Source organism: Salvelinus namaycush, chromosome 26 (assembly GCF_016432855.1).
Source record: "Salvelinus namaycush isolate Seneca chromosome 26, SaNama_1.0, whole genome shotgun sequence".
NCBI classification, from domain to species: domain Eukaryota; kingdom Metazoa; phylum Chordata; class Actinopteri; order Salmoniformes; family Salmonidae; genus Salvelinus; species Salvelinus namaycush.
In genome coordinates this window covers 38696753-38723028 of record NC_052332.1, presented here as the reverse complement: position 1 = coordinate 38723028, position 26276 = coordinate 38696753, and the positions used below count along the sequence as shown (strand labels likewise).

Sequence of the window (26276 nt, the reverse complement as noted above, 5' to 3'; positions counted from 1 at the left end):
ATGAGAGGAGAAACAATAAATTAACAGCAATGCCTGTGGCTTGATTTCATTGGTTGATTTAGATTCAGTAAGAGAATACAGTGCCTTGCAAAAGTATTCATCCCCCTTGGCATTTTTCCTATTTTGTTGCATTACTACCTGTAATTTAAATAGATTTTTATTTGGATATCATGTAATGGACATACACAAAATAGTCCAAATTGGTGTTTCAAAAATTCTAAAAAGTAAATTTTTGTGTGGTGCGTGCATATGTATTCACCTCCTTTGCTATGAAGCCCCTAAATTAAATCTGGTGCAATCAATTACCTTCAGGAGTCGCATAATTAGTTAAATAAAGTCCACCTGTGTGCAATCTAAGTATCACATGGTCTCAGTATATGCAGTGGGGCAAAAAAGTATTTAGTCAGCCACCAATTGTGCAAGTTCTCCCACTTAAAAAGATGAGAGAGGCCTGTAATTTTCATCATAGGTACACTTCAACTATGACAGACAAAATTAGGGGGGAAAATCCAGAAAATCACATTGTAGGATTTTTAATTTATTTATTTGCAAATTATGGTGGAAAATAAGTATTTAACATCCTCCCATGTCCATTCCTCCTTCTTGCGCTGTCGTTGCTGTCCGTTAACCCGCTGCTTGATCTGGGTTTGGTGGGTGATTCTGTAACGGTGTTCCTCCTCCTCTTCATACGAAGAGGAGGAGTAGTGATTTGACCAACGTGCAGCGGGTTGTGAATACATAATGAACTTTATTAACAAGACGAAACTAAACACACGAAGAACACTTGATAATTTACAAAACAACAAAACGAAGTAGACAGACCTGAACGAGAGAACTTACATAAAACATGAAGAACGCACGAACAGGAACAGACTAATACAAACGAACGCTACAGTCCCGTGTGGTGCGCAGACACAGACACGGACGACAATCACCCACAAACAAACAGTGAGAACAACCTACCTTAATATGACTCTCAATCAGAGGAAACGTCAAACACCTGCCTCTAATTGAGAGCCATACCAGGCAACCCAAAACCAACATAGAAACAGAAAACATAGACTGCCCACCCAAAACTCACGCCCTGACCAATAAACACATACCAAACAACAGAAAACAGGTCAGGAACGTGACAGAACCCCCCCCTCAAGGTGCGAACTCCGGGCGCACCCCTACAACTCAAGGGGAGGGTCTGGGTGGGCATCTGTCCGCGGTGGCGGCTCCGGCAGCGGACGAGGACACCACTCCACCACTGTCTTTGTCCCCCTCCTTAGCGTCCTTTGAGTGGCGACCCTCGCCCCCGACCATGGTCCAGGAACCTTCACTAAGGCCCCTCCTACATAGAGGAGACAGCTCAGGACAGAGAGGTAGCTCAGGACAGAGAGGTAGCTCAGGACAGAGAGGTAGCTCAGGACAGAGAGGTAGCTCCGGACAGAGAGGTAGCTCCGGACAGAGAGGTAGCTCCGGACAGAGAGGTAGCTTAGGACAGAGGGACAACTCTGTACTAATGGCAGCTCCGGACTGAGTGGCAGCTCCGGACTGGGTGGCAGCTCCGGACTGAGTGGCAGCTCCGGACTGAGTGGCAGCTCCGGACTGAGTGGCAGCTCCGGACTGAGTGACAGCTCCGGACTGAGTGGCAGCTCATGACTGGAGGGCAGCTCATGACTGTAGGGCAGCTCATGACTGTAGGGCAGCTCATGACTGTAGGGCAGCTCATGACTGGAGGGCAGCTCATGACTGGAGGGCAGCTCATGACTGGAGGGCAGCTCATGACTGAAGGGCAGCTCATGACTGAAGGGCAGCTCATGACTGAAGGGCAGCTCATGACTGAAGGGCAGCTCATGACTGTAGGGCAGCTCATGACTGTAGGGCAGCTCTGGCAGCTCCTGACTGGCTGGCGGCTCTGGCAGCTCCTGACTGGCTGGCGGCTCTGGCAGCTCCTGACTGGCTGGCGGCTCTGGCAGCTCCTGACTGGCTGGCGGCTCTGGCAGCTCCTGACTGACGGACGGCTCTGGCAGCTCCTGACTGACGGACGGCTCTAATGGCTCGGGACAGACGGGCGGCTCTAATGGCTCGTGGCAGACGGATGGCTCAGAAGGCGCTGGGCAGACGGATGGCTCAGAAGGCGCTGGGCAGACGGATGGCTCAGAAGGCGCTGGGCAGACGGATGGCTCAGAAGGCGCTGGGCAGACGGATGGCTCAGACGGCGCTGGGCAGACAGATGGCTCAGACGGCGCTGGGCAGACAGATGGCTCAGACGGCGCTGGGCAGACAGATGGCTCAGATGGCACTGGGCAGACGGATGACTCAGACGGAGCTGGACAGACAGGCAGTGCAGAAGGCGTTGGGCAGACGGCCGACTCTGACCCGCTGAGGCGCACAGTAGGCCTGGTGCGTGGTGCCGGAACTGGAGGTACCGGGCTGAGGGCACGCACCTCAGGGCGAGTGCGGGGAGAAGGAACAGTGCGTACAGGGCTCTGGAGACGCACAGGAGGCTTGCTGCGTGGTGCAGGCACTGGTGGTACTGAGCTGGGGCGGGAAGGTGGCGCCGGATATACCGGACCGTGTAGGCGTACTGGCTCCCTTGAGCACTGAACCTGCCCAACCTTACCTGGTTGTATGCTCCCCGTCGCCTGACCAGTGCGGGGAGGTGGAATAACCCGCACCGGGCTATGTAGGCGAACCGGGGACACCATGCGTAAGGCTGGTGCCATGTAAGCCGGCCCGAGGAGGCGTACTGGTGGCCAGATATGTAGGGCCGGCTTCATGACATCCGGCTCAACACTCAATCTAGCCCTACCAGTGCGGGGAGGTGGAATAACCCGCACCGGGCTATGCACACGTACAGGAGACACCGTGCGCTCTACTGCGTAACACGGTGTCTGCCCGTACTCTCGCTCTCCACGGTAAGCCCGGGAAGTGGACGCAGGTCTCCTACCTGCCCTCGGCCCACTACCTCTTAGCCCCCCCCCAAGAAATTTTTGGGTAGTACTCACGGGCTTTTCGGGCTTCCGTGCTAGACGCGTCCCCTCATAACGCCGGTTCCTCTCTCCGGTTTCCTCCGCTCTCCGAGCTGCCTCCAGCTGTTCCCATGGGAGGCGATCCTTTCCAGCCAGGATCTCCTCCCATGTGTAGCAACCCTTACCTTCCAAAACATCCTCCCATGTCCATTCCTCCTTCTTGCGCTGTCGTTGCTGTCCGTTAACCCGCTGCTTGATCTGGGTTTGGTGGGTGATTCTGTAACGGTGTTCCTCCTCCTCTTCATACGAAGAGGAGGAGTAGTGATTTGACCAACGTGCAGCGGGTTGTGAATACATAATGAACTTTATTTAACAAGACGAAACTAAACACACGAAGAACACTTGATAATTTACAAAACAACAAAACGAAGTAGACAGACCTGAACGAGAGAACTTACATAAAACATGAAGAACGCACGAACAGGAACAGACTAATACAAACGAACGCTACAGTCCCGTGTGGTGCGCAGACACAGACACGGACGACAATCACCCACAAACAAACAGTGAGAACAACCTACCTTAATATGACTCTCAATCAGAGGAAACGTCAAACACCTGCCTCTAATTGAGAGCCATACCAGGCAACCCAAAACCAACATAGAAACAGAAAACATAGATTGCCCACCCAAAACTCACGCCCTGACCAATAAACACATACCAAACAACAGAAAACAGGTCAGGAACGTGACACTGGCCAAGATAAAGCAAAGCAGTTCGACACAAACAACAACACAGAGTTACACATGGAATAAACAAACATACAATCAATAATACAGTAGAAAAATATATATACAGCGTGTGCAAATGAGGTAGGATAAGAGAGGTAAGGCAATAAATAGGCCATGGTGGCGAAGTAATTACAATATAGAAATTAAACACTGGAATGGTAGGGTGTGCAGAAGATGGTCGAGTTACAGTTTTTACTTAAATCTACTTGAAAATCTATGTCAAGACCTGAAAATGGTTGTCTAGAAATGATCAACAACCAATTTGACAGAATTATAGAATTTTGAAAATAATAACGGGTGAATGTTGCACAATCCATGTGTGGAAAAGTCTTGGAGACTTACCCAAAAAGACTCACAACTGTGATCACTGCCAAAGGGGCTTCTACAAAGTATTGACTCAGGGGTGTGAACACTTATGTAAATTAGATATTTCTGTATTATAACATTTAAATAAAAATAAAAATATATTTTTAAAAAATGTCATTATGGGGTATTGTAGATGGGTGAGATTTAAAAAAGTATTTAATCCATTTTGAATTCAGGCTGTAACACAACAACATGTGGAATAAGTCCAGAGGTATGAATACTTTCTGAAGGGACTATAAGTAGAAGTAGTCTGTGAATGGTGTGTGTGTGGGGGTGTGTGTGGATGTGTGTGATGTGTGTGTGGTGGTGTGTGATGTGTGTGTGTGTGTGTGTGGTCTGTGTGTGTGTAGTGTGTCTGTGTGGTGTGTGCCTAATCACATCTCTGTGTGTGTGTGTGTGGTGTGTGTGTGTGGGGGGGGTGTGTGTGTGAGTGTGTGCTGTGGGGTGTGTGTGTGTGTGTGTGCTGTGTGGTGTGTAGGGTGTGTGTGTGTGTGTGTGCGCACTTGCAAGATTAGAGTTCTGCCTAATCACATCTCTCTGATTGGGTCTAAGTGGCAAGGAGATCCGGGCCCGTATCCACAAAGCGTCTCAGAGAAGACAATTTGTCATACGTGCTGAGAACAGAGACGTTTTACTCTGCCTCATACGTGCTGAGAACAGAAACGTTTTACTCTGCCTCATACGTGCTGAGAACAGAGACGTTTTACTCTGCCTCATACGTGCTGAGAACAGAGACGTTTTACTCTGCCTCATACGTGCTGAGAACAGAGACGTTTTACTCTGCCTCATAGGTGCTGAGAACAGAGACGTTTTACTCTGCCTCATACGTGCTGAGAACAGAGACGTTTTACTCTGCCTCATACGTGCTGAGAACAGAGACGTTTTACTCTGCCTCATACGTGCTGAGAACAGAGACGTTTTACTCTGCCTCATACGTGCTGAGAACAGAGACGTTTTACTCTGCCTCATACGTGCTGAGAACAGAGACGTTTTACTCTGCCTCATACGTGCTGAGAACAGAGACGTTTTACTCTGCCTCATACGTGCTGAGAACAGAGACGTTTTACTCTACCTCATACGTGCTGAGAACAGAGACGTTTTACTCTGCCTCATATGTGCTGAGAACAGAGACGTTTTACTCTGCCTCATACGTGCTGAGAACAGAAACGTTTTACTCTGCCTCATACGTGCTGAGAACAGAGACGTTTTACTCTGCCTCATACGTGCTGAGAACAGAGACGTTTTACTCTGCCTCATACGTGCTGGGAACAGAGACGTTTTACTCTGCCTCATACGTGCTGAGAACAGAGACGTTTTACTCTGCCTCATACGTGCTGAGAACAGAGACGTTTTACTCTGCCTCATACGTGCTGAGAACAGAGACGTTTTACTCTGCCTCATACGTGCTGAGAACAGAGACGTTTTACTCTGCCTCATACGTGCTGAGAACAGAGACGTTTTACTCTGCCTCATACGTGCTGAGAACAGAGACGTTTTACTCTGCCTCATACGTGCTGAGAACAGAGACGTTTTACTCTGCCTCATACGTGCTGAGAACAGAGACGTTTTACTCTGCCTCATACGTGCTGAGAACAGAGACGTTTTACTCTGCCTCATACGTGCTGAGAAGAGAGACGTTTTACTCTGCCTCATACGTGCTGAGAACAGAGACGTTTTACTCCTCCTCTTATGGGTAAAAATAAAAGCTACGCATGAAGCCTCTTTAGTCATAAGAGTCACGCCTAGTCGACAGATATTTAGGACCAGCAGGAAAATAATCCTGTAGCAACAGGAAATGTGAATAATTATGTGGATTATAATTCATGGGCATTTTTCTTTAGGGCAAATCAAATCTGAAATTTCAAAGTGGAAATTACAAACTTTAGAAGCCTTTAAAAAAAGTAAAATACGCTTCAAATTTACAGCAACAAAAGAGTGATCAAATTAAGATCCCACATCTGTATTCATCCCAACATATTATGGAAGAATTAAGAGTAGGCAAAGCGATCATGTCAGACAAAAATGATATCAAGCCTTTAAACAATGCAACATTTGATATACAGTTACGTTCACCGTGGTTGACTGAAGCAAACAATTGGGTTCACAGCTGGCGATGCCTCATCACGGTTATTCCCCATCATTTGCAGTAATATCAATGAGCGTCATCACTATCTCTCCTTTGTGGTACCTCAAACTGACTTTACCAGCTGAGATAAACCTTTATGAGCTGAATTCACTTGTCTTGGCAGTGTCTTAACATCATCCTAAAAGCTACGCAGAGCAGTGAGTTTTTTAGTCTTGTGGATACAGTCCCCGGGGTCCTCATTAACAGCGGTCCCTGCCCAACACCACCAATGCCACCCTGTTCCCTACATAGCGCATTATTTTTTACCAGGACCCATAGAGCTCTGGTCAAAAGTAGTGCACTATGTAGGAATAGGGTGCACTATGTAAGGAACAGGGCTCTGGTCTATAGTAGTGCACTATGTAGGGAATAGGGCTCTGGTCTATAGTAGTGCACTATGTAGGGAATAGGGCTTTAGTCTATAGTAGTGCACTATGTAGGGAATAGGGCTCTGGTCTATAGTAGTGCACTATGTAGGGAATAGGGCTCTGGTCTAAAGTAGTGCACTATGTAGGGAATAGGGCTCTGGTCTATAGTAGTGCACTATGTAGGGAATAGGGCTTTGGTCTATAGTAGTGCACTATGTAGGGAATAGGGCTCTGGTCTATAGTAGTGTACTATGTAGAGAATAGAGCTCTGGTCTATAGTAGTGCACTATGTAGGGAATAGGGCTCTGGTTTAAAGTAGTGCACTATGTAGAGAATAGGGCTCTGGTCTAAAGTAGTGCACTATGTAGGGAATAGGGCTCTGGTTTAAAGTAGTGCACTATGTAGGGAATAGGGCTCTGATTTAAAGTAGTGCACTATGTAGAGAATAGGGCTCTGGTCTAAAGTAGTGCACTATGTAGGGAATAGGGCTCTGGTTTAAAGTAGTGCACTATGTAGGGAATAGGGCTCTGGTTTAAAGTAGTGCACTATGTAGAGAATAGGGCTCTGGTCTAAAGTAGTGCACTATGTAGGGAATAGGGCTCTGGTTTAAAGTAGTGCACTATGTAGGGAATAGGGCTCTGGTTTAAAGTAGTGCACTATGTAGAGAATAGGGCTCTGGTCTAAAGTAGTGCACTATGTAGGGAATAGGGCTCTGGTCTATAGTAGTGCACTATGTAGGGAACAGGCTGCCATTGGGGACGCAAGCTAAAAGGCTGAATGCATTTTAAAGTGATGGATTACCCAAATGACACATTCACTGTACAACTCAGGTAAGTGTTCAGCTGCTGCGGCTGCTGTGAAAGTAATGGGACCCAAACTCATTTCTACACACATTTCCACATTAGTGTTTTCTGCAAATAACACGTGTTCTGTAATTGTAACGCTTTCCCCACGTATTCATTCAACCATTCAGTCCTTTCACATGCAGACATTATTCCCCAGGTGGTCCCTTGTAGCTCAGTTGGGTAGGACGTGGTGCTTCCAACGCCAGGGTTGTGGGTTTGATTCCCACATGGGACCAGTATGAAAAAATATATGCACTCACTACTGTAAATCACTCTGGATAACTGTGTCTGTTCAATGACTTAAACATTGTACATGTGACAGTTTTTTTTGCCAATTTACCTGGTGCACTATGCCTTGCATAATGACATGAACACTAGCTCGAGGTGTAAGCTAATGCCTAGTGAACCATGGTTCAAACTCTGTTCAACACTTCTAACAAGATATGACAGTGTTCCTAACAGGATTATAACTAGTCAACTATGATACATGGACTAAATACATTTTCATGCAAATGTATAATATTGACAATAAATCGAGTTGAATCCAGTCCAGTCCAGTCCAACCTACTCCAGTCCAGTCCAGTCCAACCTACTCCAGTCCAGTCCAGTCCAAACTACTCCAGTCCAGTCCAGTCCAGTCCAACCTACTCCAGTCCAGTCCAGTCCAGTCCAGTCCAACCTACTCCAGTCCAGTCCAGTCCAACCTACTCCAGTCCAGTCCAGTCCAAACTACTCCAGTCCAGACCAGTCCAGTCCACCTACTCTACACAAGTCCAGTTTCAAATTGTTTAGAACACACAGTCTCGGCAGGTGTGTGTATGTGGAGAAGACAATGTCATGTCAGACAGTATAGCATGGTGTGGTATGTTATGGTATAGTATGGTATGGTATGGTATGGTATGTTATGGTATAGTATGGTATGGTATGGTATGGTATAGTATGACATAGTATGGTATAGTATGGTATAGTATGGTTTGGTACGGCATGCCATAGTATGGTATGGTATAGTATGGCATAGTATGTTATGGTATAGTATAGTATGGTATAGTATGGTATGGTATGCTGTGTTATGGTATAGTATGATATAGTATAGTATGGCATGTTATGGTATAGCATGGTATAGTATGGTATCGTATGTTATTGAATAGTGTGGTATGGTATGTTATGGTATAGTATAGTATGGTATGGTATAGTATGTTATGGTAAAGTATGGCATGGTATAGTATGGCATAGTATAGTATTCAGCCATGCTGCCCTGTTCGGAGATAATTGTAATTTTCCTAAGTTATTTTTTGTGGCACCTGACCACACGTCTGAACAGTAGTCAAGGTGCGACAAAACTAGGGCCTGTAGGACCTGCCTTGTTGATAGTGTTAAGAAGGCAGAGCATCGCTTTATTATCGACAGACTTCTTCCCATCTTAGCTACTACTGCATCAACATGTTATGACCATGACAGTTTACAATCTAGGGTTACTCCAAGCAGTTTAGTCATCTCAACTTGCTCAAGTTCCACATTATGTATTACAATATTTAGTTGTGGTTTAGGATTTATTGAATGTTTTGTCCCAAATACAATGCTTTTAGTTTTAGAAATATTTAGGGCTAACTTATTCCTTGCCACCCACTCTGAAACTAACTGCAGTTCTTTGTTAAGTGTTGCAGTCATTTCAGTCGCTGTAGTAGCTGACGTGTATAGTGTTGAGTCATCCGCATATTTACATGCATTTAAAGTAATTCATGCTTTACTCAAAGTCAGTGGCATGTCATTTGTAAAAAATAAAAAATAAAAAAAAAGCAAGGGGCCTAAACAGCTACCCTGGGGAATTCCTGAATCTACCTGGATTATGTTTGAGAGGCTTCCATTAAAGAACACCCTCTGTGTTCTGTTAGACAAGTAACTCTTTATCCACATCATAGCAGGGGGTGTAAAGCCATAACACATATGTTTTTCCAGCAGCAGACTAGGATTTATCATGTCAAAAGTCTAACAAGACAGCCCCCACAAGAATTTGATCATCAATTTCACTTAGCCAGTCATCAGTCATTTGTGTAAGTGCTGTGCTTGTTGATTGTGCTTCCCTATAAGCGTGCTGAAAGTCTGTTGTCAACAGTAGCTCTTGTACTTTTCACAATAATTTCACAAGGCCTAATTCACATGATGTGCCTAAATACTTATAACTACTAACTAGGCTAATAAATAATCACATATTTGTATTTCAATTATTTCATTAACCTTTCAAGTTATCCCTTTAGATAGACATATTTTTTAACAAGATATTTAATTTCCCTGCCCAACAATACGTCCCTATGGCACCCTGTTCCCTACATAGTGTATTATTTTTTACCAGGACCCATAGAGCTCTGGTCAAAAGTAGTGCACTATGTAGGGAATAGGGCCCTGGTCTAAAGTAGTGCACTATGTAGGGAACAGGCTGCCATTGGGGACGCAAGCTAAAAGGCTGAATGCATATTAAAGTGATGGATTACCCAAATGACACATTCACTGTACAACTCTGGTAAGTGTTCAGCTGCTGCGGCTGCTGTGAAAGTAATGGGACCCAAACTCATTTCTACACACATTTCCACATTAGTGTTTTATGCAAATAACACGTGTTCTGTAATTGTAACGCTTTCCCCACGTATTCATTCAACCATTCAGTCCTTTCACATGCAGACATTATTCCCCAGGTGGTCCCTTGTAGCTCAGTTGGGTAGGACGTGGTGCTTCCAACGCCAGGGTTGTGGGTTTGATTCCCAGAGGGGACCAGTATGAAAAAATGTATAAAAAAATATGCAGTCATTTAGTCAATTTAGTCAAATCAGTCATTTGTGTAAGTGCTGTGCTTGTTGATTGTCCTTCCCTATAAGCGTGCTGAAAGTCTGTTGTCAATTTGTTCAATTCAATTTTTTCCAGAAGTTTACTAAGGGTTGGTAACAGGCTGATTGGTTGGCTATTTGAGCCAGTAAAGGGGTATAGTATAGCATAGTATAGTATAATACAGCATAGCATAGCATAGTACAGTATAGTATAGCATATTGCATATTGTAGTATAGTATAGTATAGTATGGCATGGTATAGTGTGGTTTAGTATGGCGTAGTATAGTATGGCATGGCATGGTATGGTATAATATATTATGGCATGGTATAGTATGGTATAATATGAAATGGCTCAGTATGGTATAGTATAGTATAATACGGTTTAGTATGGTATATTGTAGTATAGTATAGTATGGTATGGTATAGTATGCTTTAGTATGGTGTAGTATAGTATGACACGGCATGTTATAGTATAGTATATTATGGTATGGTATGGTATAGTTTGGTATAATATGATATGGTTCAGTATGGCATAGTATATTATGTTATGGAATGGTTTAGTATGGTATATTGTAGTATAGTATAGCATATTATGGTATAGTATAGTATATTATGGTACGGTATGGTATAGTATGGTTTAGTATGGTTTAGTATGGTATAGTATAGTATGACACGGTATGGTATAGTATAGTATATTATGGTATGGTATAGTATATTATGGTATAGTATATTATGGTATGGTATGGTATGACATGGTATGGTATAGTATATTATATTATAGTATGGTATAGTATATTATGGTATGGTATAGTATATTATGGTATGGTATAGTATATTATGGTATGGTATGGTATGGTATTGTATGGTATGGCACGGTATGGTATGGTATGGTAGGGTATAGTATGGCATAGTATAGTATAGTATGGCATGGTATAGTATATTATGGTATAGTATATTATGGTATGACACAGTATTGTATAGTATATTATGGTATGGTATAGTATGGTATAATATGATATGGTATAGTATATTATGGTATAGTATATTATGGTATGACACAGTATTGTATAGTATATTATGGTATGGTATAGTATGGTATAATATGATATGGTTCAGTATGGTATTTACACAAGATGCCTACCACTTTGAAGAGGCAAAATATTTGTTATTGTGAAACAAACAACAAATAAGACAAAAAGACTGAACATTTTTGCGTGCATAACTACCCCCCCCCCCCCCACACACACACACACACACACACCTTTTGCAGCAATTACAGCTGCAAGTCTCTTGGGGTATGTCTCTATAAGCTTGGAATATCTAGCCACTGGGATTTTTGCCCATCATTCAAGACAAAACTGCTCCAGCTCCTTCAAGTTGGATGGGTTCTGCTGATGTACAGCAATCTTGAAGTCATACCACAGATTCTCAATTGGATTGAGGTCTGGGCGTTGACTAGGCCATTCCAAGCCATTTTAATGTTTCCCCTTAAAACACTCGAATGTCGCTTTAGCAGTATGCTTAGGGTCATTGTCCTGCTGGAAGTTGAATCTCCGTCCCAGTCTCAAATCTCTTGAAGACTAGAACAGGTTTCCCTCAAGAATTTCCCTGTATTTAGCTCCATCCATCATTCCTTCAATTCTGACCAGTTTCCCAGTCCCTGCCGATGAAAAACATCCCCAGAGCATGATGCTGCCACCACCATGCTTCACTGTGGGGATGGTGTTCTCGGGGTGATGAGAGGTGTTGGGTTTGCGCCAGACATAGCGTTTTCGTTGATGGCCAAAAAGCTACATTTTTGTCTCATCTAACCAGAGTACCTTCTTCCATATGTTTTTTTTATGGCCATTCTTCCGTAAAGCCCAGCTCTGTGGGGTGTACGTCTTAAAGTGATCCTATGGACAGATACTCCGATCTCCGCTGTGGAGCTTTGTAGCTCCTTCAGGGTTATCTTTGGTCTCTGATTAATGCCCTCCTTGCCTGGTCTGTGAGTTTTGGTGGGCGGCCCTCTCTTGGCAGGTTTGTTGTGGTGCCATATTCTTTCCATTTTTTATAATGGATTTAATGGTGCTCCGTGGGATGTTCAAAGTTTCAGATATTTTTTATAACCCAACCCTGATCTGTACTTCTCCACAACTTTGTCCCTGACCTGTTTGGAAATCTCGGTCTTCATGGTGCCCCTTGCTTAGTGGTGTTGCAGACTCTCGGGCCTTTCAGAACAGGTGTATATATACTGAGATCATGTGACAGATCATGTGACACTTAGATGTCCACACAGGTGGACTTTATCTTATTTAGATAAGATCTTACACCAGATCTTATTTAGGGGCTTCATAGCAAAGGGGGTGAATACATGCATGCACCACTTTTCCGTTGTTTGTTTTTACTTACTTTTTTTATATATATTTTTTTTTAAATGTCACTTCACCAATTTTGACTATTTTGTGTATGTCCATTACATGAAATCCAAATAATATTCTGCTTAAATTACAGGTTGTAATGCAACAAAATAGGAAAACCGCCAAGTTGGGTGAATACTTTTGCAAGGCACTGTATAATATTGCATGGTATGGTATAGTATAGTATGGTATGGTTTGGTATGGTATAGTATGGTTTAGTATAGTATAGTATGGCATGGTTTGCTATGGTTTAGTATGACGTGGTATGGTTTAGTATAGTATAGTATAGCATGGTATGGCATGGTGTAGTATGGTTTAGTATAGTATAGTATGGCACGGTGTGGCATGCTACAGTATGGTTTAGTATAGTATAGTATGGCATGGTTTGTTATGGTTTAGTATGGTGTGGTATAGTATAGTAAAGTATGGTATGGCATGGTCTGGTTTAGTATGGCATGGTATGGTATGGTATGGTATGGTATGGTATGGTATGGTGTACTATAATGTGGTATGGTTAGGTAGCCTAGCAGTTAGAGTGTTAGGCCAGTAACCAAAAGTTTGACCAGGTAAAAATCTGTCGTCCTCCGCAAAGCAGTTAACCCACTGTTCTCTGGGTGCCGTGGATGTTGATTTAAGGCAGCCCCCCCGCACCTCTCTGATTCAGAGGGGTTAAATGCAGAAGACACATTTCAGTTGAAGGCATTCAGTTGTACAACTGACTAGGTATCCCCGTGTAGTATACATTAGTAAGGTATAGTATAGTATGGTACTCACAGTCTCTGCAGGTGTGTGTATTTGGAGAAGATGTTGTCCGACAGTCTCTTTATCTCGTTACTCTTCAGAGACCTGCAACGGGAACACTGCACCGTTACTATGGTTACACGGGGGACACACACACACACACGCGGCACGCACGGATGCGTGCACCCATACACAGACACACACACATCCGATCCACACATAATGCTACTTGAAAATCCATTCCATCAGCCATCTATTCTGTGAGATGAATGTGATATATTATATAATTAGAGCTGAGATTGAACAGCAGATGAGCTCTTGTTTTTTTCTCAAAATGATTGATATCCCTAAAGATTCTTATAAATTTAAATATAGTAGTCAAAAGTTTAGTATTTGGTTCCATATTCCTAGCCCTTTACAAATAGCAGGGGAGCATGTCTTGGGGGTATGATCTTTGACCCTATGTAACATTTTCTCACTCGTCATTATTCATGATTCATTCATGATTATCCGTAATCACGGGTGCATCCACGTCAGTGTTTCTGCTGCAGTCATTTAGCTGTGGCGCTGCGCAACGGCAAAATCATTGCCGCCACACCAAAAAAACATGGAACATGCAAAACTTTTGTATAAAACCCCCCAAAATGAAATATCACATTTATGTAAGTATTCAGACCCTTTACTCAGTACTTTGTTGAAGCACCTTTGGCAGCGATTACAGCGTCAAGTCTTCTTGGGTATGACGCTACAAGCTTGGCACACCTGTATTTGGGGAGTTTCTCCCATTCTTCTCTGCAGATCGTCTCAAGCTCTGTCAGGTTGGATGGGAGCGTCGCTGCACAGCTATTTTCAGGTCTCTCCAGAGATGTTTGATTGGGTTCAAGTCCAGGCTCTGGCTGGGCCTCTCAAGGACATTCGGAGACTTGTCCCAAAGCCACTCCTGCGTTGTCTTGGCTGTATGCTTAGGGTCGTTGTCCTGTTGGAAAGTGAATCTTCACCCCAGTCTGAGATCCTGAGCATTCTGGAGAAGGTTTTCATCAAGGATCTCTCTGTACTTTGCTCCGCTCAACTTTCCCTCGATCCTGGCTAGTCTCCCAGTCTCTGCCACTGAAAAACATCCCCACAGTATGATGCTGCCAACACCATGCTTCATCATAGTGATGGTGCCAGGTTTCCTCCAGACGTCTGGCTTGGCATTCAGGCCAAAGTGTTCAATCTTGGTTTCATCAGACTAGAGAATCTTGTTTCTCATGGTCTGAGTCCTTAAGGTGCCTTTTGGAAAACTCCAAGCAGGCTGTCATGTGCCTTTTACTGAGGTGTGGCTTCTGTCTGGCCACTCTCCATAAAGGCCAAATTGGTGGAGTGCTGCAAAGATGGTTATCCTTCTGGAAGGTTCTCCCATCTCCACAGAGGAACTCTGGAGCTCTGTCAGAGTGACCATCGGGTTCTTGGTCACCTCCTTGACCAAGGCCCTTCTCCCCCGATTGCTCAGTTTGGCCGGGCGGCCAGCTCTAGGAAGAGTCTTGGTGGTTCCAAACTTCTTCCATTTAAGAATGGAGGCCATTGTGTTCTTGGGGACCTTCAATGCTGCAGACATTTTTTGGTGCCCTTCTCCAGATCTGTGCCTCAACAAAATCCTGTCTCGGAGCTCTACAGACAATTACTTCGACCTCATGGCTTGGTTTTTGCATGTACTGTCAACTGTGGGACCTTATATAGACACATTTTTTACCTTTCCAAATCATGTCCAATCAATTGAATTTACCACAGGTGGACTCCAATCTGTAAGGATCGACGCTGGTAGACGAGAAGCAAATACAAGGAGTGAACATTTAATTAGCAATAGACATGGAACAGGACAGGACAGCGTCTGGACATGAACACATAACAACATGAATGCAGATACAGGGAACAAATGGGGGAATAGACAGTTGTAGACGGGGCAATCAACTAAGGGAAGGAGTCCAGGTGAGTCCAATGAGCGCTGCTGCGAGTAATGATGGTGACAGGTGTGCGTAATGAAGGGCAGCATGACGCCCTCGTGCGCCAGAGACGGAGAGCGGGAGCAGGCGTGACAGTACCCCCTAGGGGCGCCACCTGGCATCCCACCTGGGGTGAGCCTGACGGGCCGGCCGAGGCATGGGCGCTGGACAAGTCGGCTGGGGGCGTAGAAACCCAACGAGCTGGCAGCAGCGTGGGAGCCTACGAGCCACCTGAGGTGTGAAAGCCTGACGATCCAGCAGCAGCGTGGGAGCCTGCGAGCCACCTGAGGTGTGAAAGCCTGACAATCCAGCTGAGGCGTGGGAGGTTGGCGAGCCGGCTAAGGCGTGGGAGCCCGATGAACCGGCTGAGGCATGACGTGGGATGAGCGCCTGATGAGCCGGCTGAGGCGTAGGAGCCCGACGAGCAGGCTGAGGCATGATGTGGGATGGGAGCCTGCCGACCCAATTGGGGCAAGAAGACCTCTCGAGCCAGCTAAGGCATGGAAGCCCGACGAGCTAGCTGAGGCACCCCCGGTTCCATCAGTGATGGCATCTGGACCCGACGTCACCAGCCAAAAAACAAAAACCTCCCGGATGCTTCGTATAGTGGTGTGAGCATTCTGTAAGGATCGACGCTGGTAGACGAGAAGCAAGTACAGGGAGTGAACGTTTAATTAGCAACAGACATGGAACAGGACAGGACAGCGTCTGGACATGAACACATAACAGGGGAGGAGACAGTTATAGAAGGGGCAATCAACAAAGGGAAGGAGTCCAGGTGAGTCCAATGAGCGCTGCTGCGCGTAATGATGGTGACAGGTGTGCAGCCTAGCTGCCCTCGAGCGCCAGAGAGGGAGAACGGGAGCAGGTGTGACACCAATCAAGTTGTAGAAACATCTCAAGGATGATCAATGGAAACAGGATCCACCTGAGCTCAATTTCGTGTCTCATAGCAAAGCGTCTGAATACTTACGTAAATACGGTATTATTTCTGTTTTTTATTTTTAATATAATTTGCACTGTATTTTTATGTGTGTATTTGTTTCGTGTTACGTTAGAGTAACAATAAACATACAAATATGTATTTTATGTGTGTATTTATTTTATTTTACATTAGAGTAATGGTCTGTGAATGTCTGAGATTTTAGTGTCTGTCACCACTTGCCGTTACACCCTCATCTCATCTGAAGAGGGGAATCTAGTCAAGTGAATTATTTGAATTTACCTGATTGATTCACTGTGTGTGTGTGTGTGTGTGTGTGTGTGTGTGTGTGTGTGTGTGTGTGTGTGTGTGTGTGTGTGTGTGTGTGTGTGTGTGTGTGTGTGTGTGTGTGTGTGTGTGTGTGTGTGTGTGTGTGTGTGTGAACAAACCAACCACATCTCTACTCTAGGTCTGTAATGAAACCTCGCTAACACAGACCCACATATAAACACAAGCACACGACACATGGTTGCAAAAGCACACACAACCACACAAAAAAACACACACACACACACACACACACACACACACACACACACACACACACACACACACACACACACACACACACACACAACCACACAAAAACACACACACACACAACCACACAAAAACACACACACACACACACACACACACACACACACACACACACACACACACACACACACACACACACACACACACACACACACACACACACACACACACACACAGACACTGACTGCAAACACACATATCGAGAGAGGTACTTACAGCCAGGTGACATTGGTGGAGACTTGAGGAACGTCATGTAGGTTGACTTCCACACACTCTAGCTCTGTCTTGATACAGTCACAATGCTCTGGGTACTGCTGCAAGACTACACAACAACACACAAGTAATACGCACCTACACACAGATACAATAATACTGCAGATCTACACCAACACACACACACACAAACACTAACACAAACACACACTTACAGCAGTCTTCTGGTAACGGTAGGACCTGTGGTTCGACCTTCCTGATGGTTCGATCAAAGATGTCCGCCCATCCACTGTTGTCTCCTACAGACACAAAAACATCAGTTATGTATAGTAGGAGCTATTACAGCATATAAAACCTAGCTAGCATGGCACATTAAGGCTTCCAACACACCCTGACAGCGTCATTGTATTTTGATACACCACAATTACATTCATTTCCAATGAAAACGCTGTGTTTGTCCTTGCAGCAAAGCGTTGTAGAGGCAGTTGAAGTGCGTTCTGTGTGGTGCCATACGTTGGGTTTATCGAACGTACGCGTCAAACTGTATGCGTAGACGGCTTGACAGAAACGGTAGCAGAAGGTGAATGTTGGACTTTTGTTGCACACATATCCAGATGATGCTGCGTACTACAGGCCCTTAACCTGTTAAACTTTTCTGAAGGACACATGATATTGTATACTACCCTCATAAAGTACATTTCTGTTTCAAAATGATAAGTCCAACAAACACATGCTAAGTACTGTTAGGAAAGTAAGAACTGTAGGATTCAGATAACGGTGTTGAAATGTCAGTGTAATTGCTGAATTGACATGGAATTGACCCCAACCCTGTCTACAACTCACATTTCTATCTGAAAATATTTGGACACAAAGTTTGGACACACCTACTAATTCAAGGGTTTTTCTTTATTTTTTACTATTTTCTAGGTTGTTGAATAATAGTGAAGATATCAAAACTATGAAATAACACATATGGAATCATGTAGTAACCAAAAAAGTGTTCAACAAATCAAAATATATTCTATATTTTAGATTCTTCAAAGTAGCCACCCTTTGCCTTGATGACAGCTTTGCACACGCTTGGCCTTCTCTCAACCAGCTTCATGAGGAATGCTTTTCCAACAGTTTTGAAGGAGTTCCCACATATGCTGAGCACTTGTTGGCTGCCTTTCCTTCACTCTGCGGTCCTACTCATCCCAAACCATCTCAATTGGGTTGAGGTCGGGTGATTGTGGAGGTCAGGTCATCTGATGTAGCACTGATGTAGCACATCACTGTCCTTAGTCAAATAGCCCTTAGGCCCTGAGGTGTGTTTTGGTCAATGTCCTGTTGAAAAACAAATGATAGTCCCACTAAGCACAAACCAGATGGGATGGCGTATTGCGTCAGAATGCTTTGGTAGCCATGCTGGTTAAGTGTGCCTTGAATTCTAAATAAATCACAGACAGTGTCACCAGCAGAGCACCCCCACACCATCACACCTCCTCCTCCATGCTTCACGGTGGTAACCACACATGCAGAGATCATCTGTTCACCTACTCTGCGTCTCACAAAGACAAGGCGGTTGGAACCAAAAATATACAATTTTATTTCATCAGACCAAAGGACATATTTCCACCGGTCTAATGTCAATTGCTCATGTTTCTTGGCCCAAGCAAGTCTCTTCTTATTATTGGTGTCCTTTAGTAATGGTTTCTTTGCAGCAATTCGACACTGAAGGCCTGATTCGCGCCGTCTCCTCAGACCAGTTGATGTTGAGATGTGTCTGTTACTTGAACTCTGTGAGTTATTTATTTGGGCTGCAACCTTAGGTGCAGTTAACTCTAATGAACTTATCCTCTGCAGCAGAGGTAACTCTGGGTCTTCCTTTCCTGTGGCGTTCCTCATCAGAGCCAGTTTCATCATAGCGCTTGATGATTTTTGTTCTTGACATTTTCCAGACTGACTGACCTTCATGTCTTATTGTACTGATGGACTGTTGTGTCTCTTTGCTTATTTGACCTGTTCTTCCCATAATATCTTTGATTTTCACATTGCAAGGAGTTGCATGGCCATTTTCTTAGACAGCGTCATAGGATGCTGATTCCCCAACATATACTGAAAGGCGAGGATTTTGTGTTTCTTCCTGTGGGGTCCTAATGGATTCACAATCTCAAATTCATCAGAATATAAAATAATCTGGAGAGCATTATCATATTTAGAAAATATTGGATGCTTTTTCAATGTTTCTACATCTTGGAAATCTGATTGGACTCCCTCCACAAACCTATGGCTTTAAATACTCATGTCTTAGTCTTCATGGTTTCAGGAATTGGAACATATTGAAAGGTGATCTGTTTATCAGTACAATTGCATTTGAATTTGCATTCAATTGGTTCAACAAATGGAAAATAGGCCTCATAATATTTGTCATTTTTCCTCTGAGTGGACAGTGCTAATAATCCATGCAGAACAAAACTTTGTTTTATTGTCCTATATACAATATCTGAGCTACGGTTGAATTATCCAGTCTGTGTGATTCACAAATCATTTCAACCCAATTGTCATACTTGAGTAAAAGTAAAGATGCCTTAATAGAAAATGACTCAAGTAAAAGTGAAGGTCACCCAGTAAAATACTACTTGAGTAAAAGTCTAAAAGTATTTGGTTTTAAATGTACTTAAGTATCAAAAGTAAAAGTATTAAATAATGTAATATTATTTACATTAAGCAAACCAGGCAGCAGGTAGGTAGCCTTGTGGTTAGAGTGCTGGGCCAGCAACCTTTCGGTTTTCTGTCATTCTGCCCCTGAGCAAGGCAGTTAACCCACTGTTCTCTACGTATGTGCTGTGGATGTTGATTATGGCCCCCTGCACCTCTCTGATTCAGAGGGGTTGGTTTAAATGTGGAAGATGTATTCAGTTGTACAAGTGACTAGGTGTTCCTCAGATGACATTTTTTATTTATTTACAGATAGCCAGGTGCACAGTTCAACACTCAGACATAATTTACATTTGTGTTTCGTGAGTCTGCCAGATCAGAGGCAGTAGGGATGACCAGGGATGTTCTCTTGATAAGTGCGTGAATTAGACAATTTTCCTGTCCTGCTAAGCATTTTAAATGTAACGAGTACTTTTGGGTGTCAAGGAAAATGTAAGGAGTAAAAAAGTGCATTATTTTCTTTAGGAATGTAGTGGAGTAAAAGTAAAAGTTGTGAAAAATATAAATAGTAAATTAAAGTACAGATACCCCCAAAAACGACTTAAGTAGTAAGTTCAAGTGTTTTTATTTAAGTGCTTTACACCACTGCTTTAATGAGGGTTATTAGAGGCGTCAATAATAGAGGTATACTTTTCAATAATGCTTTCTTTGTATTGTGCTTGAAGCATGTTGTCCTCTTGTAGATTCAATGTGACTGCAAAGGTTCTTGTAACATCTTACTGAGTAACATGTCTACTGTTGTGACATTATGCCAAATCATTATTTTTGTGTTTTGATGCTGTTTTATACATGCACTGATACCCCCAAAACGTTTTTTTTTTCACAACACTTTCTTTAAAAAACACCAACATTTAGATTGAATAACCATTTTGGGTGTTTCAGAGTACTTCTATTCTGTTTGTTTTTTTAAACCTTTCTGTGTATCAGAACATTTACATTGGGTTTCCATTCAAAACACCCTCCAAACACCAGCTCTTAGCTTAGGTGCATTACTTGTCCTGGTTTCACAACACAATCACGGTGTTCTGAGCTTTTATATGTTTACAGTCCAGCTGTAATCGCTGCCAAAGGTGCTTCTACAAAGTATTGACTCAGGGGTGTGAATACTTATGTAAATGAGATACTTCTGTACTTCTGTAATTCATTTTCACAACAACAACAACAAATCATAAATATTTCATTATGGGGTATTGTTTGTAGATGGGTGAGAAAATAATTACATTTAATCCATTTTGAATTTAGGCTGTAACACAGCAACATTTGGAATAAGTCAAGGGATAAGAATAGTTTCTGGTGACTTCTGGGTCTCAGGAAGGCAGTAGTCATACAATACTCTCTCACCACAGTTGTCCTCGTCGGCTCCGTTGGGACAGTCTCTATGTCCATTACACTGCAGAGCCTGGTGTAGACACACTGTCACATTACCACAGGGAAACTGGCCCAGAGGACAACTGCTCTCTACTGCCACCCTGCTGGACACCATTGCTGCAGCTGGAGGGAGGAGATAGGGAGAAGAGGGGAAGGAGGGGGAGAGAGAGAGATAGAGTGAGAGGCACATTTTTTAGCACATTTAAAGAAATGAATAGACAAAAAAACAAACAAAAGAAAGAAAGAAAGAAAGAAAGCTACTTTCACCCCAACAAACCATTTCTGGTGCACTAACCACTAACTCCTTATTACAGTATCCATAGTCCTTTGTCCATTTCCCATTCAACAGCAGTGCTATAAATGACCTATTACAAAAACAGCTGAAGGTGAAATCAAATAATAATAATGAAAACCTCTAGAGTGGCTTTGTACTCTCAGCTCCCAACCTCCCCACTCTCAACCGGGCTCTGGCTTCAGAAGCCTTGTTAAGACCAAGGCTTCATTTGTAAATCGGGAGGTGCCAGAACAAAAAGTGAGCCGGAGAAGTTGGGGGCTCTGAGGTACCGGAGAAGTGGGGGGCTCTGAGGTACTGGAGAAGTGGGGGGCTCTGAGGCACCGGAGAAGTGGGGGCTCTGAGGTACCGGAGAGGTGGGGGCTCTGAGCTACCGGAGAAGTGGGGGCTCTGAGGTACCGGAGAGGTGGGGGCTCTGAGGTACCGGAGAAGTGGGGGCTCTGAGACACCGGAGAAGTGGGGGGCTCTGAGGTACCGGAGAAGTGGGGGGCTCTGAGGTACTGGAGAAGTGGGGGGCTCTGAGGCACCGAAGAAGTGGGGGGCTCTGAGGCACCGGAGAAGTGGGGGGCTCTGAGGTACCGGAGAAGTGGGGGCTCTGAGGTACCGGAGAAGTGGGGGCTCTGAGGTACCGGAGAGGTGGGGGCTCTGAGCTACCGGAGAAGTGGGGGCTCTGAGGTACCGGAGAAGTGGGGGGCTCTGAGGTACCGGAGAGGTGGGGGGCTCTGGGGTACCGGAGAGGTGGGGGCTCTGAGGTACCGGAGAAGTGGGGGGCTCTGAGGTACCGGAGAAGTGGGGGGCTCTGAGGTACTGGAGAAGTGGGGGGCTCTGAGGCACCGAAGAAGTGGGGGGCTCTGAGGCACCGGAGAAGTGGGGGCTCTGAGGTACCGGAGAGGTGGGGGCTCTGAGCTACCGGAGAAGTGGGGGCTCTGAGGTACCGGAGAGGTGGGGGCTCTGAGGTACCGGAGAAGTGGGGGCTCTGAGGTACCGGAGAAGTGGGGGCTCTGAGGCACCGGAGAAGTGGGGGGCTCTGAGGTACCGGAGAAGTGGGGGGCTCTGAGGTACCGGAGAAGTGGGGGGCTCTGAGGTACCGGAGAAGTGGGGGCTCTGAGGTACCGGAGAGGTGGGGGCTCTGAGGTACCGGAGAGGTGGGGGCTCTGTTGTACCGGAGAAGTGGGGGCTCTGTTGTACCGGACAAGTGGGGGCTCTGAGGTACCGGAACGCATGAAAATAAATCAACTTTATAATAAAGGGAAACTGGCCCAGAGGAAACTGGCCCAGAGGAAACTAGCCCAGAGGAAACTGGCCCAGATGAAACTAGCCCTGAGGAAACTGGCCCAGAGGAAACTAGCCCAGAGGAAACTGGCCCAGAGGAAACTGGTCTAGAGGAAACTGGCCCAGAGGAAACTAGCCCTAAGGAAACTAGCCCAGAGGAAACTAGCCCAGAGGAAACTAGCCCAGAGGAAACTAGCCCAGAGGAAACTGGCCCAGAGGAAACTAGCCCAGAGGAAACTGGCCCAGAGGAAACTAGCCCAGAGGAAACTGGCCCAGAGGAAACTGGTCTAGAGGAAACTGGCCTAGAGGAACCTGGCCCAGAGGAAACTAGCCCAGAGGAAACTAGCCCAGAGGAAACTAGCCCAGAGGAAACTAGCCCAGAGGAAACTGGCCCAGAGGAAACTAGCCCAGAGGAAACTGGCCCAGAGGAAACTGGCCCAGAGGAAACTAGCCCAGAGGAAACTAGCCCTGAGGACCAAGCTTTATCAGAGTCTATGCACACTGGCATAGAGCAGTAAGAGTAGAGGCACTTGCAGAAGTTTCACAAATGGGGGAACATTTTCTGTAGTCATGGGTTCGGGAAAAAAAGTGTCTTCTATAAACGTATTTCATGCAATTCTACATAAATGTAGATGATTGGAGATTTTAGAAGAATATTTTTTAATACCTCAAAAATTATCAAAGTGACAGGCTAGTGCTACTTTGACACGGACAAACGGAGAATCTGAGATCAATAAACACGACCTTGTCTTGAATCCATCCATAGCCCAGACCTAGGTGTGTGGAGACACACAGCATGTACAATATGAGGAGGAAATTATAGTCCTAAAAAAGATTTTCAGTTTCACTCACCCAAAAATGCTCAGCTCACTCACCTGCAATGGCCCGATGCGCTTGTGCCAAACGCTTTACATTTGTAAAACAATGCAATAGTTATATTTTGAAAGTTGATAACTTGGTATCCTACAGACAGATTAGTATTCTCTTTTCAGCAGGATCCATTTGTTTTACAACCTGTGTATTCCCGCGACTGTATTTAACATATCGAGAAACTATCGATCGTCTGTGGCTAAATTATAGGCATACTCCTGGCATAGTATTCTGAATTATTTCATTTATTTCTGAACAGACAACGAATAACATGAATTAATTCATAGAATATCAGGCACTTTTTCACGTTACGTATTTTAAGGGGCAGTCAGGAGAATTACACAGGAGTCAACTTGAATTAACTCTGATTGCTTTTATTATAATTTTTACGTTGCAAAAAGTAAAAATAATTATTCATGCCATGAGAGGTACAGGATCCTGGTAAACGGGTTCCTGAACATAACCGTCCAAAACTGAGGGTGGCAGGATCCTGTTCTGGCAGGATTGGTTAAGAAGAGGAGATTTTGGATGTATAACACACACACACACACACACACACACACACCTCTCCCTCCTCATATCCCCCGTCAGCAGAACAGTGTGATCCTGCCACTCTACTGACTAAAGAGGGAGGGAGGGAGTGTAACGGTGTTCGTCTGGGGAAGAAGGAGTCGACCAAAGCGCAGCGTGGCACGTGTTCATGATGTTTATTATCACCTGAACACTGAAACAAAAAAAACTAAAAAATGGAACAAAACTAAACAGTCCTGTCTTGTACAGACACAAAGACAGAAAACAGCTACCCACAAAACCAACATGGAAAATGGCAACCTAAATAGGCTCCCCAATCAGAGACAACGAGAAACAGCTGTCTCTGATTGGGAACCAACTCAGGCCACCATAAACCTAATTACCCCTAGACCATACAAAATCCCCATAGATTAACAAAAACCCTAGACAAGACAAAAAAACCTAGACAATTGTCACGATCGTCTTCTTGTGAGAAAGTGGACCAAGGCGCAGCGTTTGCAAAATACATCTTCTTTTATTTTAGAAGAGAGAAAAAACAAGAAACTAACAACTATACACAAACTAACAAAATAACAAACTGACAACCGTGAAGCTATACAGACAAATAGTGCTGACACAAACACTACACATAGACAATTACCCACAACAGCTAAAGCCTATGGCTGCCTTAAATATGGCTCCCAATCAGAGACAACAATAACCAGCTGTCTCTAATTGAGAACCAATTCAGGCAACCATAGACTTTCCTAGACACCTACACTGAACACTAAACCATCTACTCTACTTAACCCCCTAAACCATACAACACCCTAGACAATACAAAAACACACAAAGACAACCCACCCCAACTCACGCCCTGACCAACTAAATAAATAAAAGAAAAAGGAACAATAGGTCAGGAACGTGACAACAATACAAAAACTAAACAAAACACCCTTGTCACACCCTGACCTAACCAAAAAATAAAGAAAACAAATATAACTAAAGTCAGGGCGTGACAGGGAGGGAGGGAAGGGAGGGAATGATGGGTGCAATTGAGATAATCTGTGTGGGTGATTTTAGCGTATTATGATGGTTTAGCGAAAAAATATCCTTATGTTAGTACTCTGGCCAATTTTCATTGCAATAGGCACAAAGAGGCTTTCTTAAGGTCAAATGTCTTTCTCATCTAGGGCATCATAGCTATATTATTCCGATAAAGGTATTCAACTGCACTCTCATCCCAGCCAGGTCGCTCTAGATCCACCTCGAAATCCCACATCTGTCCAGGTACCCAGGATGTCAGGAAATCCTTTCAAAACCGGACACTAGGAGCCACCGTTAGCGCTATTACTATACAAGTAAGCTTAGGTTTTGCTAGGGCGTTGTGGACGGGGTTGGTGGATGGACGTAAATCGCAAGCTCCGGCTACGGGTGTTGCTTGTTCAATTTCAGTGATAGGTACTCGTTTTTTTTGTTTTGTTTATTTGCTATCTCAAACCTTGACCCTTAATTTAACCATTCGGAATCAATGCCTAAACGTAATGTTTTAACCCTATCCCAAACCTTAACTGTTAAAATGTAACCATTCGGAATGAATGCCTAATCCAGCCGCAAGACACCCGTGACAGCAACAGAGCAACCCAGGGTGTCCAAAACACCTCGAAATTTGACCTTTGGAGCAACTTCGAAATTTGACGGTTGGAGAGACGTGGACAAACATAGGATTCTGAATCATAAGCTCTTGTTGCTCAGCCTGTGATCACGTCCTTTAGAAAAATCTCTCTCTCTCTCTCTCTCTCTCTCTCTCTCTCTCTCTCTCTCTCTCTCTCTCTCTCTCTCTCTCTCTCTCTCTCTCTCTCTCTCTCTCAAAGAGAGTGTGAGTTTTTTTTTTTACATTGGATAAAAGTACAGACTCAGAGCTACAACATGGTATATCATAAACTGCAGTTAAGACACTTCTAACCCCACTTTTGAGAAAATGGTCCTCAAATGTTTTTGCGAACCTACTGGAGAGCTCTTCTTTGTCTACACCCATTCAGCATCGTCCACACCCTCTTAAACCTCAGCCCCACCCATCTCTTTAAGGAAACCGTGGCACCCAAAAAACGCCATAAAAAAGTCAGACTACG

General features: G+C 44.4%; 1 protein-coding gene across 1 annotated transcript in view; it reads right to left on the bottom strand.

The window, feature by feature from the left end:
- LOC120021152 (relaxin receptor 2-like) overlaps window positions 1–22715 on the bottom strand; it is a 148460-nt gene extending 125745 nt beyond the window's left edge. Inside the window, exons 1-6 of the mRNA XM_038964791.1 lie at window positions 22147–22715; window positions 21765–22036; window positions 21174–21323; window positions 17348–17431; window positions 17136–17241; window positions 13449–13520 (exon numbers count right to left, since the gene is read on the bottom strand). Coding sequence (XP_038820719.1) covers window positions 13449–13520; window positions 17136–17241; window positions 17348–17431; window positions 21174–21323; window positions 21765–22036; window positions 22147–22715 — 1253 coding nt within the window. The remainder of the gene's footprint in view (window positions 1–13448; window positions 13521–17135; window positions 17242–17347; window positions 17432–21173; window positions 21324–21764; window positions 22037–22146) is intronic.
- Between the last annotated feature and the right edge of the window lie 3561 nt (window positions 22716–26276).